This window comes from Blennius ocellaris, assembly GCF_963422515.1.
Source record: "Blennius ocellaris genome assembly, chromosome: 5".
In the NCBI taxonomy this organism is placed as follows: Eukaryota; Metazoa; Chordata; class Actinopteri; order Blenniiformes; family Blenniidae; genus Blennius; species Blennius ocellaris.
Window position 1 is genome coordinate 31121540 of NC_137654.1, and position 17514 is coordinate 31139053.

At 54.6% G+C, this 17514-nt stretch overlaps 2 protein-coding genes across 2 annotated transcripts in view; one reads left to right on the plus strand and one right to left on the minus strand.

The window, feature by feature from the left end:
- The window catches only part of rcc2 (regulator of chromosome condensation 2), a 9128-nt gene extending 7418 nt beyond the window's left edge, over positions 1-1710 (minus strand). Inside the window, 11 exon segments of the mRNA XM_080497005.1 lie at positions 195-294; positions 296-346; positions 348-362; positions 364-444; positions 446-598; positions 601-741; positions 743-781; positions 784-903; positions 905-1099; positions 1102-1158; positions 1161-1710. Of these exon segments, the coding sequence (XP_080353131.1) occupies positions 195-294; positions 296-346; positions 348-362; positions 364-444; positions 446-598; positions 601-741; positions 743-781; positions 784-903; positions 905-1099; positions 1102-1158; positions 1161-1178 (970 nt within the window). The 5' untranslated portion in view covers positions 1179-1710.
- Positions 1711-3697: 1987 nt separating this feature from the next.
- On the plus strand, positions 3698-17195 carry plod1a (procollagen-lysine, 2-oxoglutarate 5-dioxygenase 1a; the record flags this gene model as incomplete). Its single annotated transcript, XM_080497006.1, has 19 exons — positions 3698-3824; positions 4862-4953; positions 5057-5196; positions 5268-5431; positions 6410-6522; positions 6892-6955; positions 8150-8247; positions 9484-9585; positions 9830-9961; positions 11019-11140; positions 11255-11359; positions 11454-11579; positions 11809-11950; positions 12821-12934; positions 13291-13356; positions 13898-14002; positions 14286-14432; positions 15741-15866; positions 16132-17195. Coding segments are annotated over 19 exons (2241 nt in total), but the record flags the coding sequence as incomplete, so codon positions are not given.
- Between the last annotated feature and the right edge of the window lie 319 nt (positions 17196-17514).

A 17514-nucleotide genomic window follows, 5' to 3' on the forward strand; every position in this document is an offset into this window, starting at 1 on the left:
AAGAGGAGAGACAGGGGGAGACACGAGGGGAGACTCAAGGGGAGAGACACAAAGGGAGACTAGGATGATCGACAAGGGGAGACATAAGAAGAGACCAGGTGGGGACAAGAGGAGAGACAAGGGGAGACCAGGAGAGACAAGGGGATGGAGACAAAGGGAGACATGGGGGGGGACAGAAGAAGACAGAAGCTCACCTGAGATGAACAGGTCCATCCAGGCCTGCTGGTGGTCTTCCACCAGGTCGTCCACGTTGGCCCTCAGCAGTTCCCCCAGCTCCTTCCTGGCTCCGTCCCGGGAGACCGCCGAGGACGTCCTCCACCCGGGACGAGTCCACGGGCTCCGAGGTCCCAGACCACCGACACCCACGTGGTCCGTGTAGTCGGACTTGGCGGCGACCTGGACCCGGGGCTTGAGCTTCTTGGAGACCACCACCACCCCCATTCCCCCGGCTGCCGTCCAGCGGGACCCTGCCCTGCCACAGGACCACGTCCCCGTCCTCCAGCGTCTCCACGCTGCTGGAGAAAACCCTTTGCCGCCTCCACCCCCGCCGGGGGACGGGCTGGCCGGGGGACACGTCCAGGGCGACGGGCCGGTCCCCCCGGGTTTGTGGACGTGGACCCGCTGCAGGAGGACGTTGGGCCGGCTGCGGTGGGCCAGGAACTCCTCCCGGACCGTGACGCAGTCCCGGACCCCCTGGGGGGGCGGGACGCAGCGCACCGACAGCACCGCCCCCTTGCGGAACCCACAGCAGGCTGGCCCGCGCCTCCGCCCCGCTCGCCGTCCAGCCGAGAGTGCCGCCCGGGGCGAGAAGTCCGTCTGGTGGACGGGGGCGGAGCCGGGCCGGGACGAGGACGCCACCCACAGCCGGTTGGCGTCCAGGTCCACCAGGAGGTGTCCGTTACCCCGTCACCAGGGGCGTGTCCAGCGGCTCCTGGGGCGTGCGGTACACCGCCTCGCCGCGCTCCACCAGCGAGCGCCAGCGCCGGACCTCGGCCAGGAGGCACTGGCCCGCCGCCCCGCCGGCATGGCGGCGCCCGCCGAACAGGGTCCAGCGCTGCTCGGGCCCCAGGTACCAGTAGAAGACCAGCAGGACCCAGCAGGACCGCCAGCAGCCGCCCGGGCCCAGCTGCTGGACAGCAGACCCGGGAGGCCCTTCAGACCGCTTGCTGGAGCCACATCGTCCCGGCCGGGGGGAGGGGGGGGGGGGAGGGGGGCAGGCGTCCTCTCCGCAGGGGGGCAGGAGGGACCGTCACATGGGGGCCAGTCCCCCCAGGTCGAGGTCCGGTCCGGGTCCGGGTCCAAGGGTCGCTGGATCAGTCACACCCAAGAGAGGAAGCAAGTCACATGGAGACCAGGAGCTGACAGGCTGTCACGTGGGGGTCTTTGGTCCAGGAGCATCAAACAAACAAACAAACAAAACAAACAGACAGACAGACTGTGTGCGCTGCTAACAGCTGAAGCTAACGCGGCTAGCAAACAAACAGACAGACAGTCAGTGTGCGCTGCTAACAGCTGAAGCTAACGCGGCTAACGCGGGGGACGGACCGCTGGAGGAACGTCACCGGGGGGGGTCCCCTTCGTTCCCCTCTCCGTCCTCGGATGTCCTCCGGCCGTCCAGCGGCCCACTCGCCTCCCGTCCCGCTCGAAATCCTCTGCGAAATGAGCAGAACTTCCGAGTTTCTGGAGGATTTCTACTCCGTCTCAAGCACTTCTGGTTTGTCACAGGTGTCGTAAAGCGGCGCGGAAGTATGTCGCAAAACGTCGAGCGTTCCCGATAAAACATGGATTCTTCTAATATATTACAAACTGAAGGTTTCTAATCGTATATTTTACAATCTCGCATGAAAACAGACCGATTGTGTGTCACTACATACGTGTGTGTTGTTGAAATCTTCGACTCAAACGTGAAACGTAGTAGAGTTTTACTGAATAAAGTTAATTTGTATGCTTTTACGTCATCGCCCTCCGCCATATTGGTCCGGGCGGCCGCTCTGCTCAGTCGAATGCGTTTTGGCAGGAGCAATAAAGTGTTCAGAGACTTAATCAATCACGAGTCGCTGAATACTGAACTGATCCTCACCTGGTTTTCTCTCCTGCAAACTTCACACATGTAGTTCTGATACTGAACACATGGTTTGGTGTATTTTGATGTTTTAAGTGGAATAAACAATAATGGAATGTTCTGATTTGTGTTTTTTATAAAAACACCCCTACACACACACACACACACACACACACACACACACACACACACACACACACGAAGCAGAGACAGATTGTGCACTACTCACCAATTTTAATAAGTTTGAAAAAAATAATGTGAATGCATTATTAAACCCATACAACACAGTATTTATCAATTATCAATCACAAATACGATCTAGAATTTTGTTAATTAATTCATCCGTACATTCGTCTGTAATACACACCTACAGGTGTTATGATAATATAAATAAATTATACCTTATGAAAATATTCAGAGAAAGTAAATAATCTATATTTAAGTATATACAAACACGCATATAAATACACTGACTCATCTACATTCCTTATATATTTTAATTAACGTGCAGGAAGAAGTACAACTGATCAAATACGTCTACTTTATGAAGACTGTTTGATATGTTCGATATTAATCGATTTGCTCCCCCCAAATGTTTTCCTCCTCTTCTGCTTGCCTGTCGGACAAACGGCTGTAAAAAGTTCTTCTTCTTCTGTGTTGGAGGACCGAGCTAGAGTCTACGTGCAAGTCCTCATGTCTACTGGGGGGGGGGGGGGGGGGGGGGGGGGCTCTTCCTGAAGTGGAGTGTGTGGGAGCAGAGAGAGAGAGAGAGAGAGAGAGGGGCGGAGAAGAGGAAGGGAGAGAGAGAGAGAGAGAGGAAGGGAGAGAGAGAGAGAGGCGGAGAGAGAGAGAGACAGAGAGACAGAGAGGCAGAGGAGAGAGAGAGACAGAGAGAGAGAGAGAGGCAGAGAGAGAGAGAGAGAGAGCGACAGAGAGAGACAGAGAGAGAGAGAGAGACACACACACACAGAGAGAGGGGGGGCAGAGAGAGAGAGAGACACACACACAGAGAGAGAGAGAGGGGCAGAGAGAGAGAAGAGCGAGAGAGACAGAGAGAGAGAGGGGGGCAGAGAGAGAGAGACACACACACAGAGAGAGAGAGAGAGAGAGAGCGACACAGAGAGAGAGAGCGACACAGAGGAGAGAGAGAGAGAGAGAGAGAGAGAGAGAGCGAGAGAGAGAGAGAGAGACACACACACACACAGAGAGAGAGAGAGAGCGAGAGAGAGAGACACACACACACACAGAGAGAGAGAGAGAGAGAGCGAGAGAGAGATGAGTGAGAGAGAGAGATAGAGAGAGAGAGAGATGAGAGAGAGAGAGAGACACACACACACACAGAGAGAGAGAGAGAGCGAGAGAGAGAGAGAGAGAGAGCGAGACGAGAGAGAGAGAGAGAGAGAGAGAGCGAGAGCGGAGAGAGAGAGACACACACACACACAGAGATGAGAGAGAGAGCGAGAGAGAGAGACACACACACACAGAGAGAGAGAGAGAGAGAGCGAGAGAGAGAGAGAGAGACACACACACACAGAGAGAGAGAGAGAGAGCGAGAGAGGCAGGCAGCAGTTGTTCCAGAAGGATTCCAGTGTCTTTCCATCTCATTAACCCTTCAGGCTGCAGAGTGGAGATTGAACCGGGGCTACTGCACGAAGCTACCGGTCCCGGTCCCGGTCCCGGTCCGGGTCCCGGTCCCGGTCCTGGTCCTGGTCCTGGTCCTCCTGGTCCCCCCCGGCAGCCTGCGAGCAGCGGCCGGCTGGAGGTAAGCGGAGCTCCGAGGCTCCGTCCGTCCGCTCCTCACGGCGCGTTGTGCGGGTCGGAGCGCCGAGGAGCCCTCGGTTGCCCGGGTGTCCGGGCATCCGGGGCGCGGGGGCTCCTTTTCCCGGTGTCCCGAGTATCCGAGTATCCGGTACTCGTTACCCGGTATCCGAGTATCCCAGTACCCGTTACCCGTCGCTCCGTGTTTGGGAGTTTGGAGAAACTTGGTGTTTATAGAAGTTTCTCTGGTGACGTGGAAAGGAACTGCTGCCGAGACCCTTGTGTGTGTGTGTGTGTGTGTGTGTGTGTGTGTGTGTGTGTGTGTGTGTGTGTGTGTGTGTGTGTGTGTGTGTGTGTGTGTGTGTGTGTGTGTTGCAGCCTCAGTGGAACATTTGACTTTTCAACGGTTTAAATGTTTTGATGCTTCAACAAAGTTTCGATTGTTTATATGATGGCTGCTCTCCTTTATCAGCTGCTCTCCTCCATCAGCTGCTCTCCTTTATCAGCTGCTCTCCTCCATCAGCTGCTCTCCTTTATCAGCCACTCTCCTCCATCAGCTGCTCTCCTCCATTAGGTGCTCTCCTTTATCAGCCACTCTCCTCCATCAGCTGCTCTCCTTTATCAGCTGCTCTCCTCCATCAGCTGCTCTCCTCCATCAGCTGCTCTCCTTTATCAGCCACTCTCCTCCATTAGGTGCTCTCCTTTATCAGCCGCTCTCCTCCATCAGTTGCTCTCCTTTATCTGCCGTGCTCTTTTATCAGCTGATCTCCTTTATCAGCTGCTCTCCTCCATCAACTGCTCTCCTTTATCAGTTGCTTTCCTTTATCTGCTGCTCTCTTTTATCAGCTGATCTCCTTTACCAGATGGTGTAATTTGTCTGTTGGTCTAATTTATTGGCTGATCTCCTTTATCTGCTTATCTCCCCCATCAGCTGATCTCCTTTATACACAAATCTCCTTTATCAGCTGCTCTCCTTCATCAGCTGCTCTCCTCTGGTCCAGGTTCTTGTGGTCCTGAGCTCCGTCACGTTGTGTCTTTCAGGAAAGCTTCTGCTGGTTACCGTGGCAACCAGAGAGACCGACGGCTTCAGGCGTTTCTTGAGGTCTGCTGAACATTTCAACTACAGCGTGAAGGTAGGAGGTTCTGCCGGACCAGAACGGCTTCTGGTCTGACGGGGTCCTGCTGGTCCTGGTCCTGGTCCCGGTCCTCCTCAGACTGCAGCCGGTCTGTTTGCAGGTTCTGGGCCGAGGGGACGCGTGGGACGGAGGAGACCACATGTCTTCTCCAGGAGGGGGACAGAAGGTGAGACTCCTGAAGACTGCCCTGGACCAGATGAAGGACCAGGACCAGGACCAGATCATCCTGTTTACTGACAGGTAGGGAGGACCTTCCTCTGTGTGTGTGTGTGTGTGTGTGTGTGTCTCACACACTTCCTGTCTCCCCCCAGCTACGACGTGGTTCTGGCCTCGGGCCCCAAAGAGCTGCTGAAGAAGTTCCACCAGACCCGGCACAAGGTGGTCTTCTCGTCCCAGACCCTGGTCTGGCCAGACCGCCACCTGGAGGACAAACACCCCCTGGTCAGGGAGGGCAACCGCTTCCTGGGCTCCGGGGGTAAGTCCACCAGGCCTGGGTCTGGGGGTCCAAGGAGGACGTCCCAGCATGCAACACTCAGGACGTCCCAGCATGCAACACTCAGGACGTCCCAGCATGCAACACTGGGGTTCCTGTGAAGCTGCTGCTGATGTGGCACTTTTCACTTTTACAAGACGTCTTTAATCAGCAGGCGGCCGAAACCATGAAACCCTCAACCCTCCACCTGGTGCTCGTTAGAGGAGGAGACTCGTTAGAGGAGCCAGAGGAGAAGACTCGGTAGAGGAGGAGACTCGTTAGAGGAGCCAGAGGAGAAGACTCGGTAGAGGAGGAGACTCGTTAGAGGAGCCAGAGGAGAAGACTCGTTAGAGGAGGAGACTCGTTAGAGGAGACCCGTTCGAGGAGGAGACTCGTTAGAGGAGCCAGAGGAGAAGACTCGTTAGAGGAGGAGACTCGTTAGAGGAGGAGACTCGTTGGAGGAGACCCGTTCGAGGAGGAGACTCGTTAGAGGAGCCAGAGGAGAAGACTCGTTAGAGGAGGAGACTCGTTAGAGGAGCCAGAGGAGAAGACTCGTTAGAGGAGGAGACTCGTTAGAGGAGACCCGTTCGAGGAGGAGACTCGTTAGAGGAGCCAGAGGAGAAGACTCGTTAGAGGAGAAGACTCGTTAGAGGAGGAGACTTGCTAGAGGAGGAGACTCGCTAGAGTAGGAGACCCGTTAGAGAAGGAGACTCGTTAGAGGAGGAGATCCATTAGAGAAGGACACTCGTTAGAGGAGGAGATCCATTAGAGGAGGAGACTCAGTAGACCCGTTAGAGGAGGGGACTCATTAGAGTAGGAGACTTGTTAGAAGAGACTCGTTAGAAGAGAAAATGTTCCTCAGTACCTGAATGTGGACACTGTCCACTTCTGAAAACTGGTTGATATGAGCACATCTTTCCTGTCTGATTCTTCTTCTTCCTCCTCCTCCTCCTCCTCCTCCTCCTCCTCCTCCTCCTCCAGGCTTCATGGGTTACCTGCCCAACCTCAGAGAGATGCTGTCGACCTGGAACGGCGGCGACGGCGACAGCGACCAGCTGTTCTTCACCAGGATTTACACCGATCCGGTGAAACGAGTGAGTCTTCTTTGTTTTGACTCTCCACTGCCGGTCAATATTTACTTTTTACACAAAGGCGTTTCACACTTATTTCAGTTGACCTTTGTCTGAGCTCCCGCTAAGCCCCGCCCCCTTAGTTACAGTTGCTCCACCTGCTCAGGGTTCCTCGGTTCTCTGCTTCACGGAACATAAATCTGTTCACGTTGCATCTTCAAAGACTAAAAGTCCAAACAAGACGAGCGCTCTCATGCTTCTCCACTGACAATGTCCGAGTCGACTGTTCAGGACAGTTGAATGCTTGTTTGGGGGCGGGGCTTAGCAGTGCAGGAGCTGGTGGTTCGGGTTCTGCGCAGCTTCACACCTTCCACTTGTGCTTCCATCTTCCAGAAATCCTTGAACATCACCCTGGACAGCAAGTGTCGCCTGTTCCAGAACCTCGACGGCGCTCTGGGTGAGTGACGCCTCAGCACCAACACCTCAACGCTGCCCCCCCCCCCCCCGCAGGGCGGCAGTGGTCTTCAGGTGAGCCTGAGGGCCAATCGGGTTCTCAGCCTCTTCATGAAGCTCCCCACCCGGGGTTGTTCCGGTCGTTGTTGCTGGTTCTGGGCAGTAGGAGTCGAACCAGCAGCTAAACCTACCGAAGCTACCTGAGAAAACGGCCCAGGAGGTCTTCTTCATCGGAGTCGCTGCGATCGGTCAAGTACACGGCGTGGAGTCAAACGGCCAACGTGGTCGAACCTCGCAGTGGCTGTGATGACCCGTCCCCCCCCCCCCCTGGTTCTGATCCCTGGTTCACGGAGTGCAGAGCCCAGAGCGTCACACTGGAAGTATTTCAGGAGCAGCGACGCGTCCAGACACGAATTCCAGTCTCGCTGAGACTCGGGCATGTTTCCCTCTGAGGCAGAGGAAGGAATTCGTCAGGCCAGCGTGAACAGCTGGATCCGGTGGACTCGGAGACCGGCTCCGCCCACAAACAGCCTCTTCCACACTCACATTCCACTGCTGCAGACAAGAGCCGTTCTCGCGGGGGGGGGGGGGGGAGAACCTTCCAGCAAGTCTCTCTGAGCCTCAGGACCCAATGGAAAACACAGAACTCTCCTCGTAGTGCCTCGTCCTCCAGGTCCAGACCGGATCTGTAGACTTTCTCTCCGGTTCAGACCGTCTTTACAGTCAGACTTTAACCTTGTAGACCCCGAGCCTCAGTCAGTTCATCATCGTCACACACAGAAGGTGAAGAAACACCCTTCATGTTGTCGTTATTCACGGTCCTGATGCTGATCAATGAAGTTTCCCGTCATCAGATCACTTCCTGTTGTCAACTGAACTGACATCAACGGGCTTCACAGCAAAACCAGGGACGTGATCCGTCACTATTTACTGGTTCTGTCTGAGGTTCAGTGGAAAACTGCTGTCATAGCATTAGCATTAGTGTTAGCATTAGCGTCAGAGGTCAGCTCTGTGGTAGAACCAACGACATCAAAGGAGTGTTTCGTTCTGCCTGGAGAGAGATTGATAAACTATGGAACAACTGGAACTCTGTGTGTGTGTGTGTGTGTGTGTGTGTGTGTGTGTGTGTGTGTGTGTGTGTGTGTGTGTGTGTGTGTGTGTGTGTCTGTGTGTGTGTGTGTGTGTGTGTGTGTTCCAGACGAGGTGGTGCTGAAGTTCGAGGACGGCCGGGTTCGAGCCAGGAATGTGCTTTATGACACACTTCCTGTCGTCGTCCATGGCAACGGGCCAACAAAGGTACTGAGCTGAAGTCGTCAGTCTGAAGCTGACAGAAGGAGGTGGAGGTCCTGGGGAGGTGGAGGTCCTGGGGAGGTGGAGGTCCTGGGGAGGTGGAGGTCCAGGAGAGGTGGAGGTCCTAGAGAGGTGGAGATCCTGGGGAGGTGGAGGTCCTGGGGAGGTGGAGGTCCAGGAGAGGTGGAGGTCCTGGAGAGGTGGAGGTCCAGGACAGGTGGAGGTCCTGGGGAGGTGGAGGTCCAGGAGAGGTGGAGGTCCTAGAGAGGTGGAGATCCTGGGGAGGTGGAGGTCCTGGGGAGGTGGAGGTCCAGGGGGGGTGGAGGTCCTGGAGAGGTGGATGTCCTGGAGAGGTGGAGGTCCAGGAGAGGTGGAGGTCCTAGAGAGGTGGAGATCCTGGGGAGGTGGAGGTCCTGGGGAGGTGGAGGTCCAGGAGAGGTGGAGGTCCTAGAGAGGTGGAGATCCTGGGGAGGTGGAGGTCCTGGGGAGGTGGAGGTCCAGGAGAGGTGGAGGTCCTGGAGAGGTGGAGGTCCAGGACAGGTGGAGGTCCTGGGGAGGTGGAGGTCCAGGAGAGGTGGAGGTCCTAGAGAGGTGGAGATCCTGGGGAGGTGGAGGTCCTGGGGAGGTGGAGGTCCAGGGGGGGTGGAGGTCCTGGAGAGGTGGATGTCCTGGAGAGGTGGAGGTCCAGGAGAGGTGGAGGTCCTAGAGAGGTGGAGATCCTGGGGAGGTGGAGGTCCTGGGGAGGTGGAGGTCCTGGAGAGGTGGAGGTCCTAGAGAGGTGGAGGTCCTAGAGAGGTGGAGATCCTGGGGAGGTGGAGGTCCTGGGGAGGTGGAGGTCCTGGAGAGGTGGAGGTCCAGGGGGGGTGGAGGTCCTGGAGAGGTGGATGTCCTGGAGAGGTGGAGGTCCAGGAGAGGTGGAGGTCCTAGAGAGGTGGAGATCCTGGGGAGGTGGAGGTCCTGGAGAGGTGGAGGTCCTAGAGAGGTGGAGGTCCTGGGGAGGTGGAGGTCCTGGAGAGGTGGAGCCAGTTCAAATTGAAGTCCTGGTCTTGCTCCTGGTTGTTGTTTAATTCTATTAGGTGTAGATCTATGCTGTAATACAATCCTTACACTGGATATTTGAAGTTGTTTTATTCTATTTGGTGTAGATCTACTCTGCAACACAATCCTTTTAGTAGATACTTGAAGTTGTATTAATTCTATTCGGTATAGATCTATGCTGTAACCCAACCCTGTGACTTCCAGCTGCAGATCAACTACCTGGGAAACTACATCCCCAACATCTGGACCTTTGAAGGAGGCTGCAGCGTCTGTGAGGAGAACCTGCGCTCTCTCTCCGGTCTGCAGGTCAGTCACCTGGTTCTGCAGGTCAGTCTCCTGGTTCTATAGGTCAGTCACCTGGCTCTGCAGGTCAGTCCCTGGTTCTGCAGGTCAGTCCCTGGTTCTGCAGGCCAGTCCCTGGTTCTGCAGGTCAGTCATCTGGTTCTGCAGGCCAGTCACCTGGTTCTGCAGGTCAGTCATCTGGTTCTGCAGGCCAGTCACCTGGTTCTGCAGACCACAGTTAGAGCTTGTCTCTGTGTGGTCCCGTCAGGACGGAGAGCTCCCCCTGGTGGTCGTGGGCGTCTTCATCCAGCAGCCGACTCCGTTCGTCAGCGTTTTCTTTGAACGTCTGTTGAAGCTCCAGTTTCCCAAGAGCAGGATGAGACTCTTCATCTACAACCAGGTGAGGGAACACATCAACAGACCCTACAGTGGGACAGAACAGACCCTACAGTCGGACAGAACAGACCCTACAGCTGGACAGAACAGACCCTACAGCCGGACAGAACAGACCCTACAGCCGGACAGAACAGACCCTACAGCCGGACAGAACAGACCCTACATTCTGACAGAACAGACCCTACAGTTGGACAGAACAGACCCCACAGCCGGACAGAACAGACCCTACATTTGGACAGAACAGACCCTACAGTCGGACAGAACAGACCCTACAGTCGGACAGAACAAACCCTACAGTCGGACAGAACAGACCCTACAGTCGGACAGAACAGACCCTACAGCCGGACAGAACAGACCCTACAGTGGGACAGAACAGACCCTAGAGCTGGACAGAACAGACCCTACAGTGGGACAGAACAGACCCTACAGCCGGACAGAACAGACCCTACAGTTGGACAGAACAGACCCTACAGTTGGACAGAACAAACCCTACAGTCGGACAGAACAGACCCTACAGTGGGACAGAACAGACCCTACAGCCGGACAGAACAGACCCTACAGTTGGACAGAACAGACCCTACAGTCGGACAGAACAAACCCTACAGTCGGACAGAACAAACCCTACAGCCGGACAGAACAGACCCTACAGCCGGACAGAACAGACCCTACAGTTGGACCGAACAGACCCTACAGCCAGACTGAACAGACCCTACATTTGGACAGAACAGACCCTACATTTGAACAGAACAGACCCTACATTTGGACAGAACAGACCCTACATTCTGACAGAACAGACCCTACAGTCGGACAGAACAAACCCTACAGTCGGACAGAACAAACCCTACAGCCGAACAGAACAGACCCTACATTCTGACAGAACAGACCCTACAGCCGGACAGAACAGACCCTACAGTTGGACAGAACAGACCCTACAGCCGGACAGAACAGACCCTAGAGCGCACGTCCACACACATCAATAAACAATGAAAGAAAAATGAAATGAGGAGTTTATGACAAATCCAGTTTATTGATCGTGGCGTCTTGTTTTCCGTTTCCTGTAGGAAACTCACCATAAGCGTCACGTCAGCACTTTCCTGAAGAGTCACGGAACCCTCTACGACAACGTCAAGGTCATCGAGCCTGAAGACAAGATGGACGCCGCTGCTGCTCGCAACCTGCTCTTGTAAGTTCCTGGATACCGACGCTCACAAGATCAACGCCTAATGTCGATGCAGTGTACTGGGTGTAGTACTGGGTGTAGTACTGGGTGTAGTACTGGGTGTACTGTGTGTTGCAGTGACCTGTGCCGTCAGGACCAGCAGTGTGACTACGTGTTCAGCCTGGACGTGGAGGTGGTGCTGACCAACCACCAGACGCTCAACATCCTCATCCAACAGAATCTGTAAGTCTCCCTGTGGCTCCGCCTCCCTGTGGCTCCGCCCCCCCCCCCATGGCTCCGCCCCCTGTGCTCAGCTGGTTCCCTCTCTGGCGTCTAGTCCCGTCGTGGCGCCGATGATCACCAGAGCTGGACGGCTGTGGAGTAACTTCTGGGGGGCGCTGAGTGCAGACGGGTTCTACGCCCGGTCGGAGGACTACGTCGACATCGTCCAGGAGAAGAGAGTGTGAGTTGGTGGACGGACGGACGGATGGATGGATGGACGGACGGACGGATGGACGGATGGATAGAAGATACTTTACTCAGTGTAGTGATGAAGGTTTAAATAATTAGACTGAAATGAAGAAGCAGCAGCTGGAAGAATATGATTTCTCTCTCTCCCCCTCTCCCTCTCTCTCCCTCTCCCTCTCTCCCTCTCCCTCTCTCTCCCTCTCCCTCCCTCCCTCCCCCTCCAGAGGAGTGTGGAACGTCCCCTACGTGTCCTCCGTCTTCCTGGTCTCCGGCACCGTCCTCCGTTCGGACCTCAGTGATCCTGAGATCTTCAGCTCCGACGTTCTGGACTCCGACATGGCGTTCTGCCAACACGTCCGCCGGACGGTCAGTGTGGACAGACACTGTGGACAGACAGTCTGTAGCTCAGGACAGACAGTCTGTAGCTCAGGAGGGACAGTCTGCATCTCAGGACGGACAGTCTGTAGCTCAGGACGGACAGTCTGTAGCTCAGGACAGACAGTCTGTAGCTCAGGACAGACAGTCTGTAGCTCAGGACGGACAGTCTGTAGCTCAGGAGGGACAGTCTGCATCTCAGGATGGACAGTCTGTAGCTAAGGACATACAATCTGTAGCTCAGGACAGACAGTCCGTAGCTCAGGAGGGACCGTCTGTAGCTCAGGACAGACAGACTGTAGCTCAGGACAGACAGTCTGTAGCCAGGAGGGACAGTTTGTAGCTCAGGAGGGACAGTCTGTAGCTCAGGAGGGACAGTCTGTAGCTCAGGACAGACAGTCTGTAGCTCAGGACAGACAGTCCATAGCTCAGGACGGACAGACTGTAGCTCAGGACGGACAGTCAGTAGCTCAGGAGGGACAGTCAGTAGCTCAGGAGGGACAGTCTGTAGCTCAGGACGGACAGTCAGTAGCTCAGGAGGGACAGTCTGTAGCTCAGGACAGACAGACTGTATCTCAGGACGGACAGTCTGTAGCCAGGAGGGACAGTCTGTAGCTCAGGACAGACAGTCTGTAGCTCAGGACAGACAGTCCATAGCTCAGGACGGACAGACCGTAGCTCAGGAGGGACAGTCAGTAGCTCAGGAGGGACAGTCTGTAGCTCAGGACAGACAGTCCGTAGCTCAGGAGGGACAGTCTGTAGCTCAGGACAGACAGTCTGTAACTGAGGACAGACAGTTTGTAATGTGTGTCCTCCAGTGGACAGGCTACAGACGGTCTGTAACTTGTGGTCTGGTTCCAGGGGGTCTTCATGTTCGTCACCAACAGGGAGTCGTTTGGACGCATCCTGTCCACAGAGACCTACCAGACCCGGCACCTCCACAACGACCTGTGGCAGATCTTCGAGAACCCTCTGGTGAGACCCGGGACCCGTTCCTGCAGGTGGACTGACCAGGGTCAGTAGTGCTGGCACCTGGGTCCAGTGAAGACCAGGTCCAGGTCCACCAGGTAGACCCCAACAACCAGGTCCACCAAGCAGGGACCAGACTCCATGTTAGTCCATCTGATCCAGCAGAACACCTGGTTCTCAGTTCTTCCCCCTGGAGGTTCCTCGGTTTAATAAAAACCCCACAAACATCTCCATGAAGAAAATCATAGGTGTGATGAGGGAGGAGTTTCAGTGTGTGTGTGTGTGTGTGTGTGTGTGTGTGTGTGTGTGTGTGTGTGTGTGTGTGTGTGTGTGTGTGTGTGTGTGTGTGTGTGTGTGTGCAGGACTGGCAGGAGCGCTACATCCACCAGAACTACACCCACATCATGAAGGAAAAGATGATTGAAACGGTGAGTTTGGATCTGAACTACAGTGGGACTACAGTCGGACTGCAGTAGAACCTACAGTCGGACTACAGTAGAACCTACAGTGGGACTACTGTAGAACCTACAGTCGGACTGCAGTAGAACCTATAGTCGGACTACTGTAGAACCTACAGTCGGACTACAGTAGAACCTACAGTGGGACTACTGTAGAACCTACAGTCGGACTACAGTAGAACCTATAGTTGGACTACAGTAGAACCTACAGTGGGACTGCAGTAGAACCTACAGTCGGACTACAGTAGAACTTACAGTTGGACTGCAGTAGAACCTATAGTCGGACTACTGTAGAACCTACAGCCGGACTACTGTAGAACCTACAGTTGGACTGCAGTAGAACCTACAGTCGGACTACAGTAGAACTTACAGTTGGACTGCAGTAGAACCTATAGTCGGACTACTGTAGAACTTAGTCGGACTACAGTAGAACCTACAGTCGGACTACTGTAGAACCTACAGTTGGGTTCTACAGTCTCAGACCTTTACTGGTTCCCTCTGTCCTCTGCAGCCCTGTCCAGATGTTTACTGGTTCCCTCTGTTCTCCGACGTGGCCTGTGACCACCTGGTGGAAGAAGCAGAGCATTATGGGAAGTGGTCAGGAGGAAACAATGCGGTAAGTGGACTCATGGTTGTGTGTGTGGATGGTCGCCATGTTGTCCCTCCGTGTGTCCTCTATGTCTCCTGGATGTGTCCTGCATATCTTCCCTGTCTCCACCATGTCTCCATGTCCTCTTCTATTTTTGCACCATGTCTCCTCCATGTCCTCCTCTATATTTACACCATGTCTCCTCCATGTCCTCCTCCATGTCCTCCTCTATTTTTACACCATGTCCTCCTCCATGTCTCCTCCATGTCCTCCTCCATGTCTCCTCCATGTCCTCCTCCATGTCCTCCAGGACGCCAGGATCCAGGGCGGCTATGAAAACGTCCCCACCATCGACATCCACATGAAACAGATCGGTTTTGAGAAGGAATGGCAGAAGATGCTGATGGAGTACATCGCCCCCATCACAGAGAAGATGTACCCAGGTTACTACACCCAGGTGAGTCCGCTCCACCCGTTCTGACCTCTGACCTCTGACCTCTGTCTGGTGGCTGTAACCTGCAAACTCCACACCCACCAGCCAAAACATGAGAACCTTCAGAAACAGACACAGCAGATCGAGCTGCAGCACCAGGTCACAACGTGACAACGTCACCAGGTCACAACGTGACCAGGTCACAACGTCACCAGGTCACAACGTGACCAGGTCACAACGTCACCAGGTCACAACGTGACCTGGTCACAACGTAACAACGTCACCAGGTCACAACGTAACAACGTAACGTCACCAGGTCACAACGTAACAACGTCACCAGGTCACAACGTAACAACGTAACGTCACCAGGTCACAACGTAACGTCACAATGTAACAACGTCATCAGGTCACAACGTAACAACGTAACGTCACCAGGTCACAACGTAACGTCACAATGTAACAACGTCACCAGGTCACAACGTAACGTCACAATGTAACAACGTCATCAGGTCACAACGTAACAACGTAACGTCACCAGGTCACAACGTAACGTCACAATGTAACAACGTAACAACGTCACCAGGTCACAACGTAACGTCACAATGTAACAACGTAACAACGTCACCAGGTCACAACGTAACGTCACAATGTAACAACGTAACATCACAATGTAACAACGTAACAACGTCACCAGGTCACAACGTAACGTCACAATGTAACAACGTAACGTCACAATGTAACAACGTAACAACGTCACCAGGTCACAACATAACGTCACAATGTAACAACGTAACAACGTCACCAGGTCACAATGTAACAACGTCATCAGGTCACAACGTAACAACGTAACGTCACCAGGTCACAACGTAACGTCACAATGTAACAACGTAACAACGTCACCAGGTCACAACGTAACGTCACAATGTAACAACGTAACAACGTCACCAGGTCACAACGTAACGTCACAATGTAACAACGTAACGTCACAATGTAACAACGTCATCAGGTCACAACGTAACAACGTCAGAATGTCACCAGGTCACAACATAACGTCACAATGTAACAACGTAACGTCACAATGTAACAACGTAACAACGTCACCAGGTCACAACATAACGTAACGTCACCAGGTCACCAGGTCACTGGTCATAATGTTCTGGCTGATCAGTGTTTACAAAAACTATTACTACTCTCTCCTTCACACTGCGGGGAGGAAGTGGGTGTGCAATCTGTGAGTTCTGGGTTCAGGGTGTGATGTGGGTCAAGGGTCAGGGTTCAGGGCCTGATGTGGGTCAGGGTTCAGGGCCTGATGTGGTCTGGTTGTGTCTTCAGGCCCAGTTCGATCTGGCCTTCGTGGTTCGTTATAAACCAGATGAGCAGCCGTCACTGCGGCCGCATCACGACGCCTCCACCTTCACCATCAACATCGCCCTCAACCAGGGGGGGCTGGACTATGAGGTGAGTCGGGGGGGGGGGGGGGGGGGGGGGGGGGGGGGGTCCACCAGGGGGGGCTGGACTACCAAACATCTGAGAAACTCCAAAACAAAGATGATTAAAAACGACATGATTTCCTCTTGTTTTACGAAGTGAATCAATAAAAGTTACTTTAAATAAATAACAAACTGTGTGGCCACTAGAGGTCACTGCTGCACCACAGGAAACCTCCAGGGGGGGCTGCAGGTTCCTTCCAGAGGTGTAACGCTGTGCAATGTCTCCTCCTCAGGGTGGGGGCTGCAGGTTCCTCCGCTACGACTGCTCCATCAGTGCCCCTCGTAAAGGCTGGGCCCTCATGCACCCGGGCCGCCTCACCCACTACCACGAGGGCCTCCCCACCACCGCCGGGGTCCGCTACATCTCCGTGTCCTTCGTGGACCCCTGAGTGGATGAGACTCCTCCCACTCCTCCACCCTTCTGCCCTCCAGTAGACCAGACTCCTCCCCCTCCAGTAGACCAGACTCCTCCCCCTCCTGTAGACCAGACTCCTCCACCCTCTAGCAGACCAGACTCCTCCCCCTCCTCCACCCTCCAGTAGACCAGACTCCTCCACCCTTCTCCCCCTCCAGGAGACCAGACTCCTCCCCCTCCAGCAGACCAGACTCCTCCCCCTCCTGTAGACCAGACTCCTCCACCCTTCTCCCCCTCCAGGAGACCAGACTCCTCCCCCTCCTCCATCCTACAGCAGACCAGACTCCTCCCCCTCCTGTAGACCAGACTCCTCCACCCTTCTCCCCCTCCAAGACCAGACTCCTCCCCCTCCTCCCACCTCCAGCAGACCAGACTCCTCCCCCTCCAGCAGACCAGGCTACTCCACCCTTCTCCCCCTCCAGCAGACCAGACTCCTCCCCCTCCAGCAGACCAGACTACTCCACCCTTCTCCCCCTCCAGGAGACCAGACTCCTCCCCCTCCAGCAGACCAGACTACTCCACCCTCTAGCAGACCAGACTCCTCCACCCTTCTCCCCCTCCAGAAGACCAGACTCCTCCCCCTCCTCCACCCACCAACAGACCAGACTCCTCCCCCTCCAGTAGACCAGACTCCTCCACCCTTCAGCAGACCAGACTCCTCCACCCTCTGCTTCATTTTCACTCCGATCTCCACCCAGATGGACACAGCCAGCCTGCTCCACCCACTCGTCCCGACATTTATTTATTTCTTCTGGATTATTAGATTAAGAAGCTTCGACTCGTTTCATTCGGAAGATTTCATATTGGAATCAGATCATTTTTCTACCAAACTCACCAAGTTTCTTACTTTGTGTTGACGGAAATAAACCGTGTGGATTTTCACCTGTGTGTGTGTGTGTGTGTGCGTGTTCACGTCACGATGACAATGTGTTGTCGGGACTCAGACGTCAGTCCGACTCAGGGTTTTGGGTGTAAAACTGGATTCAGATAATATTAAATATTACGTGTAGATTTTGTCAACAGTCAGATATGACAGATATTTCCTTTTCTTTGACATTTCCGGCGAATGGCTTCTTTCCATTGGTGATGGTTTCCACCAGTACCAGTACCAGTACCAGTACCAGTACCAGCCTCCCTCCTCAGGCCTCCAGTCCAACACTTTAACGTCTCGCTCGTCAGGCTCACAGAATGCGTCCGCCCT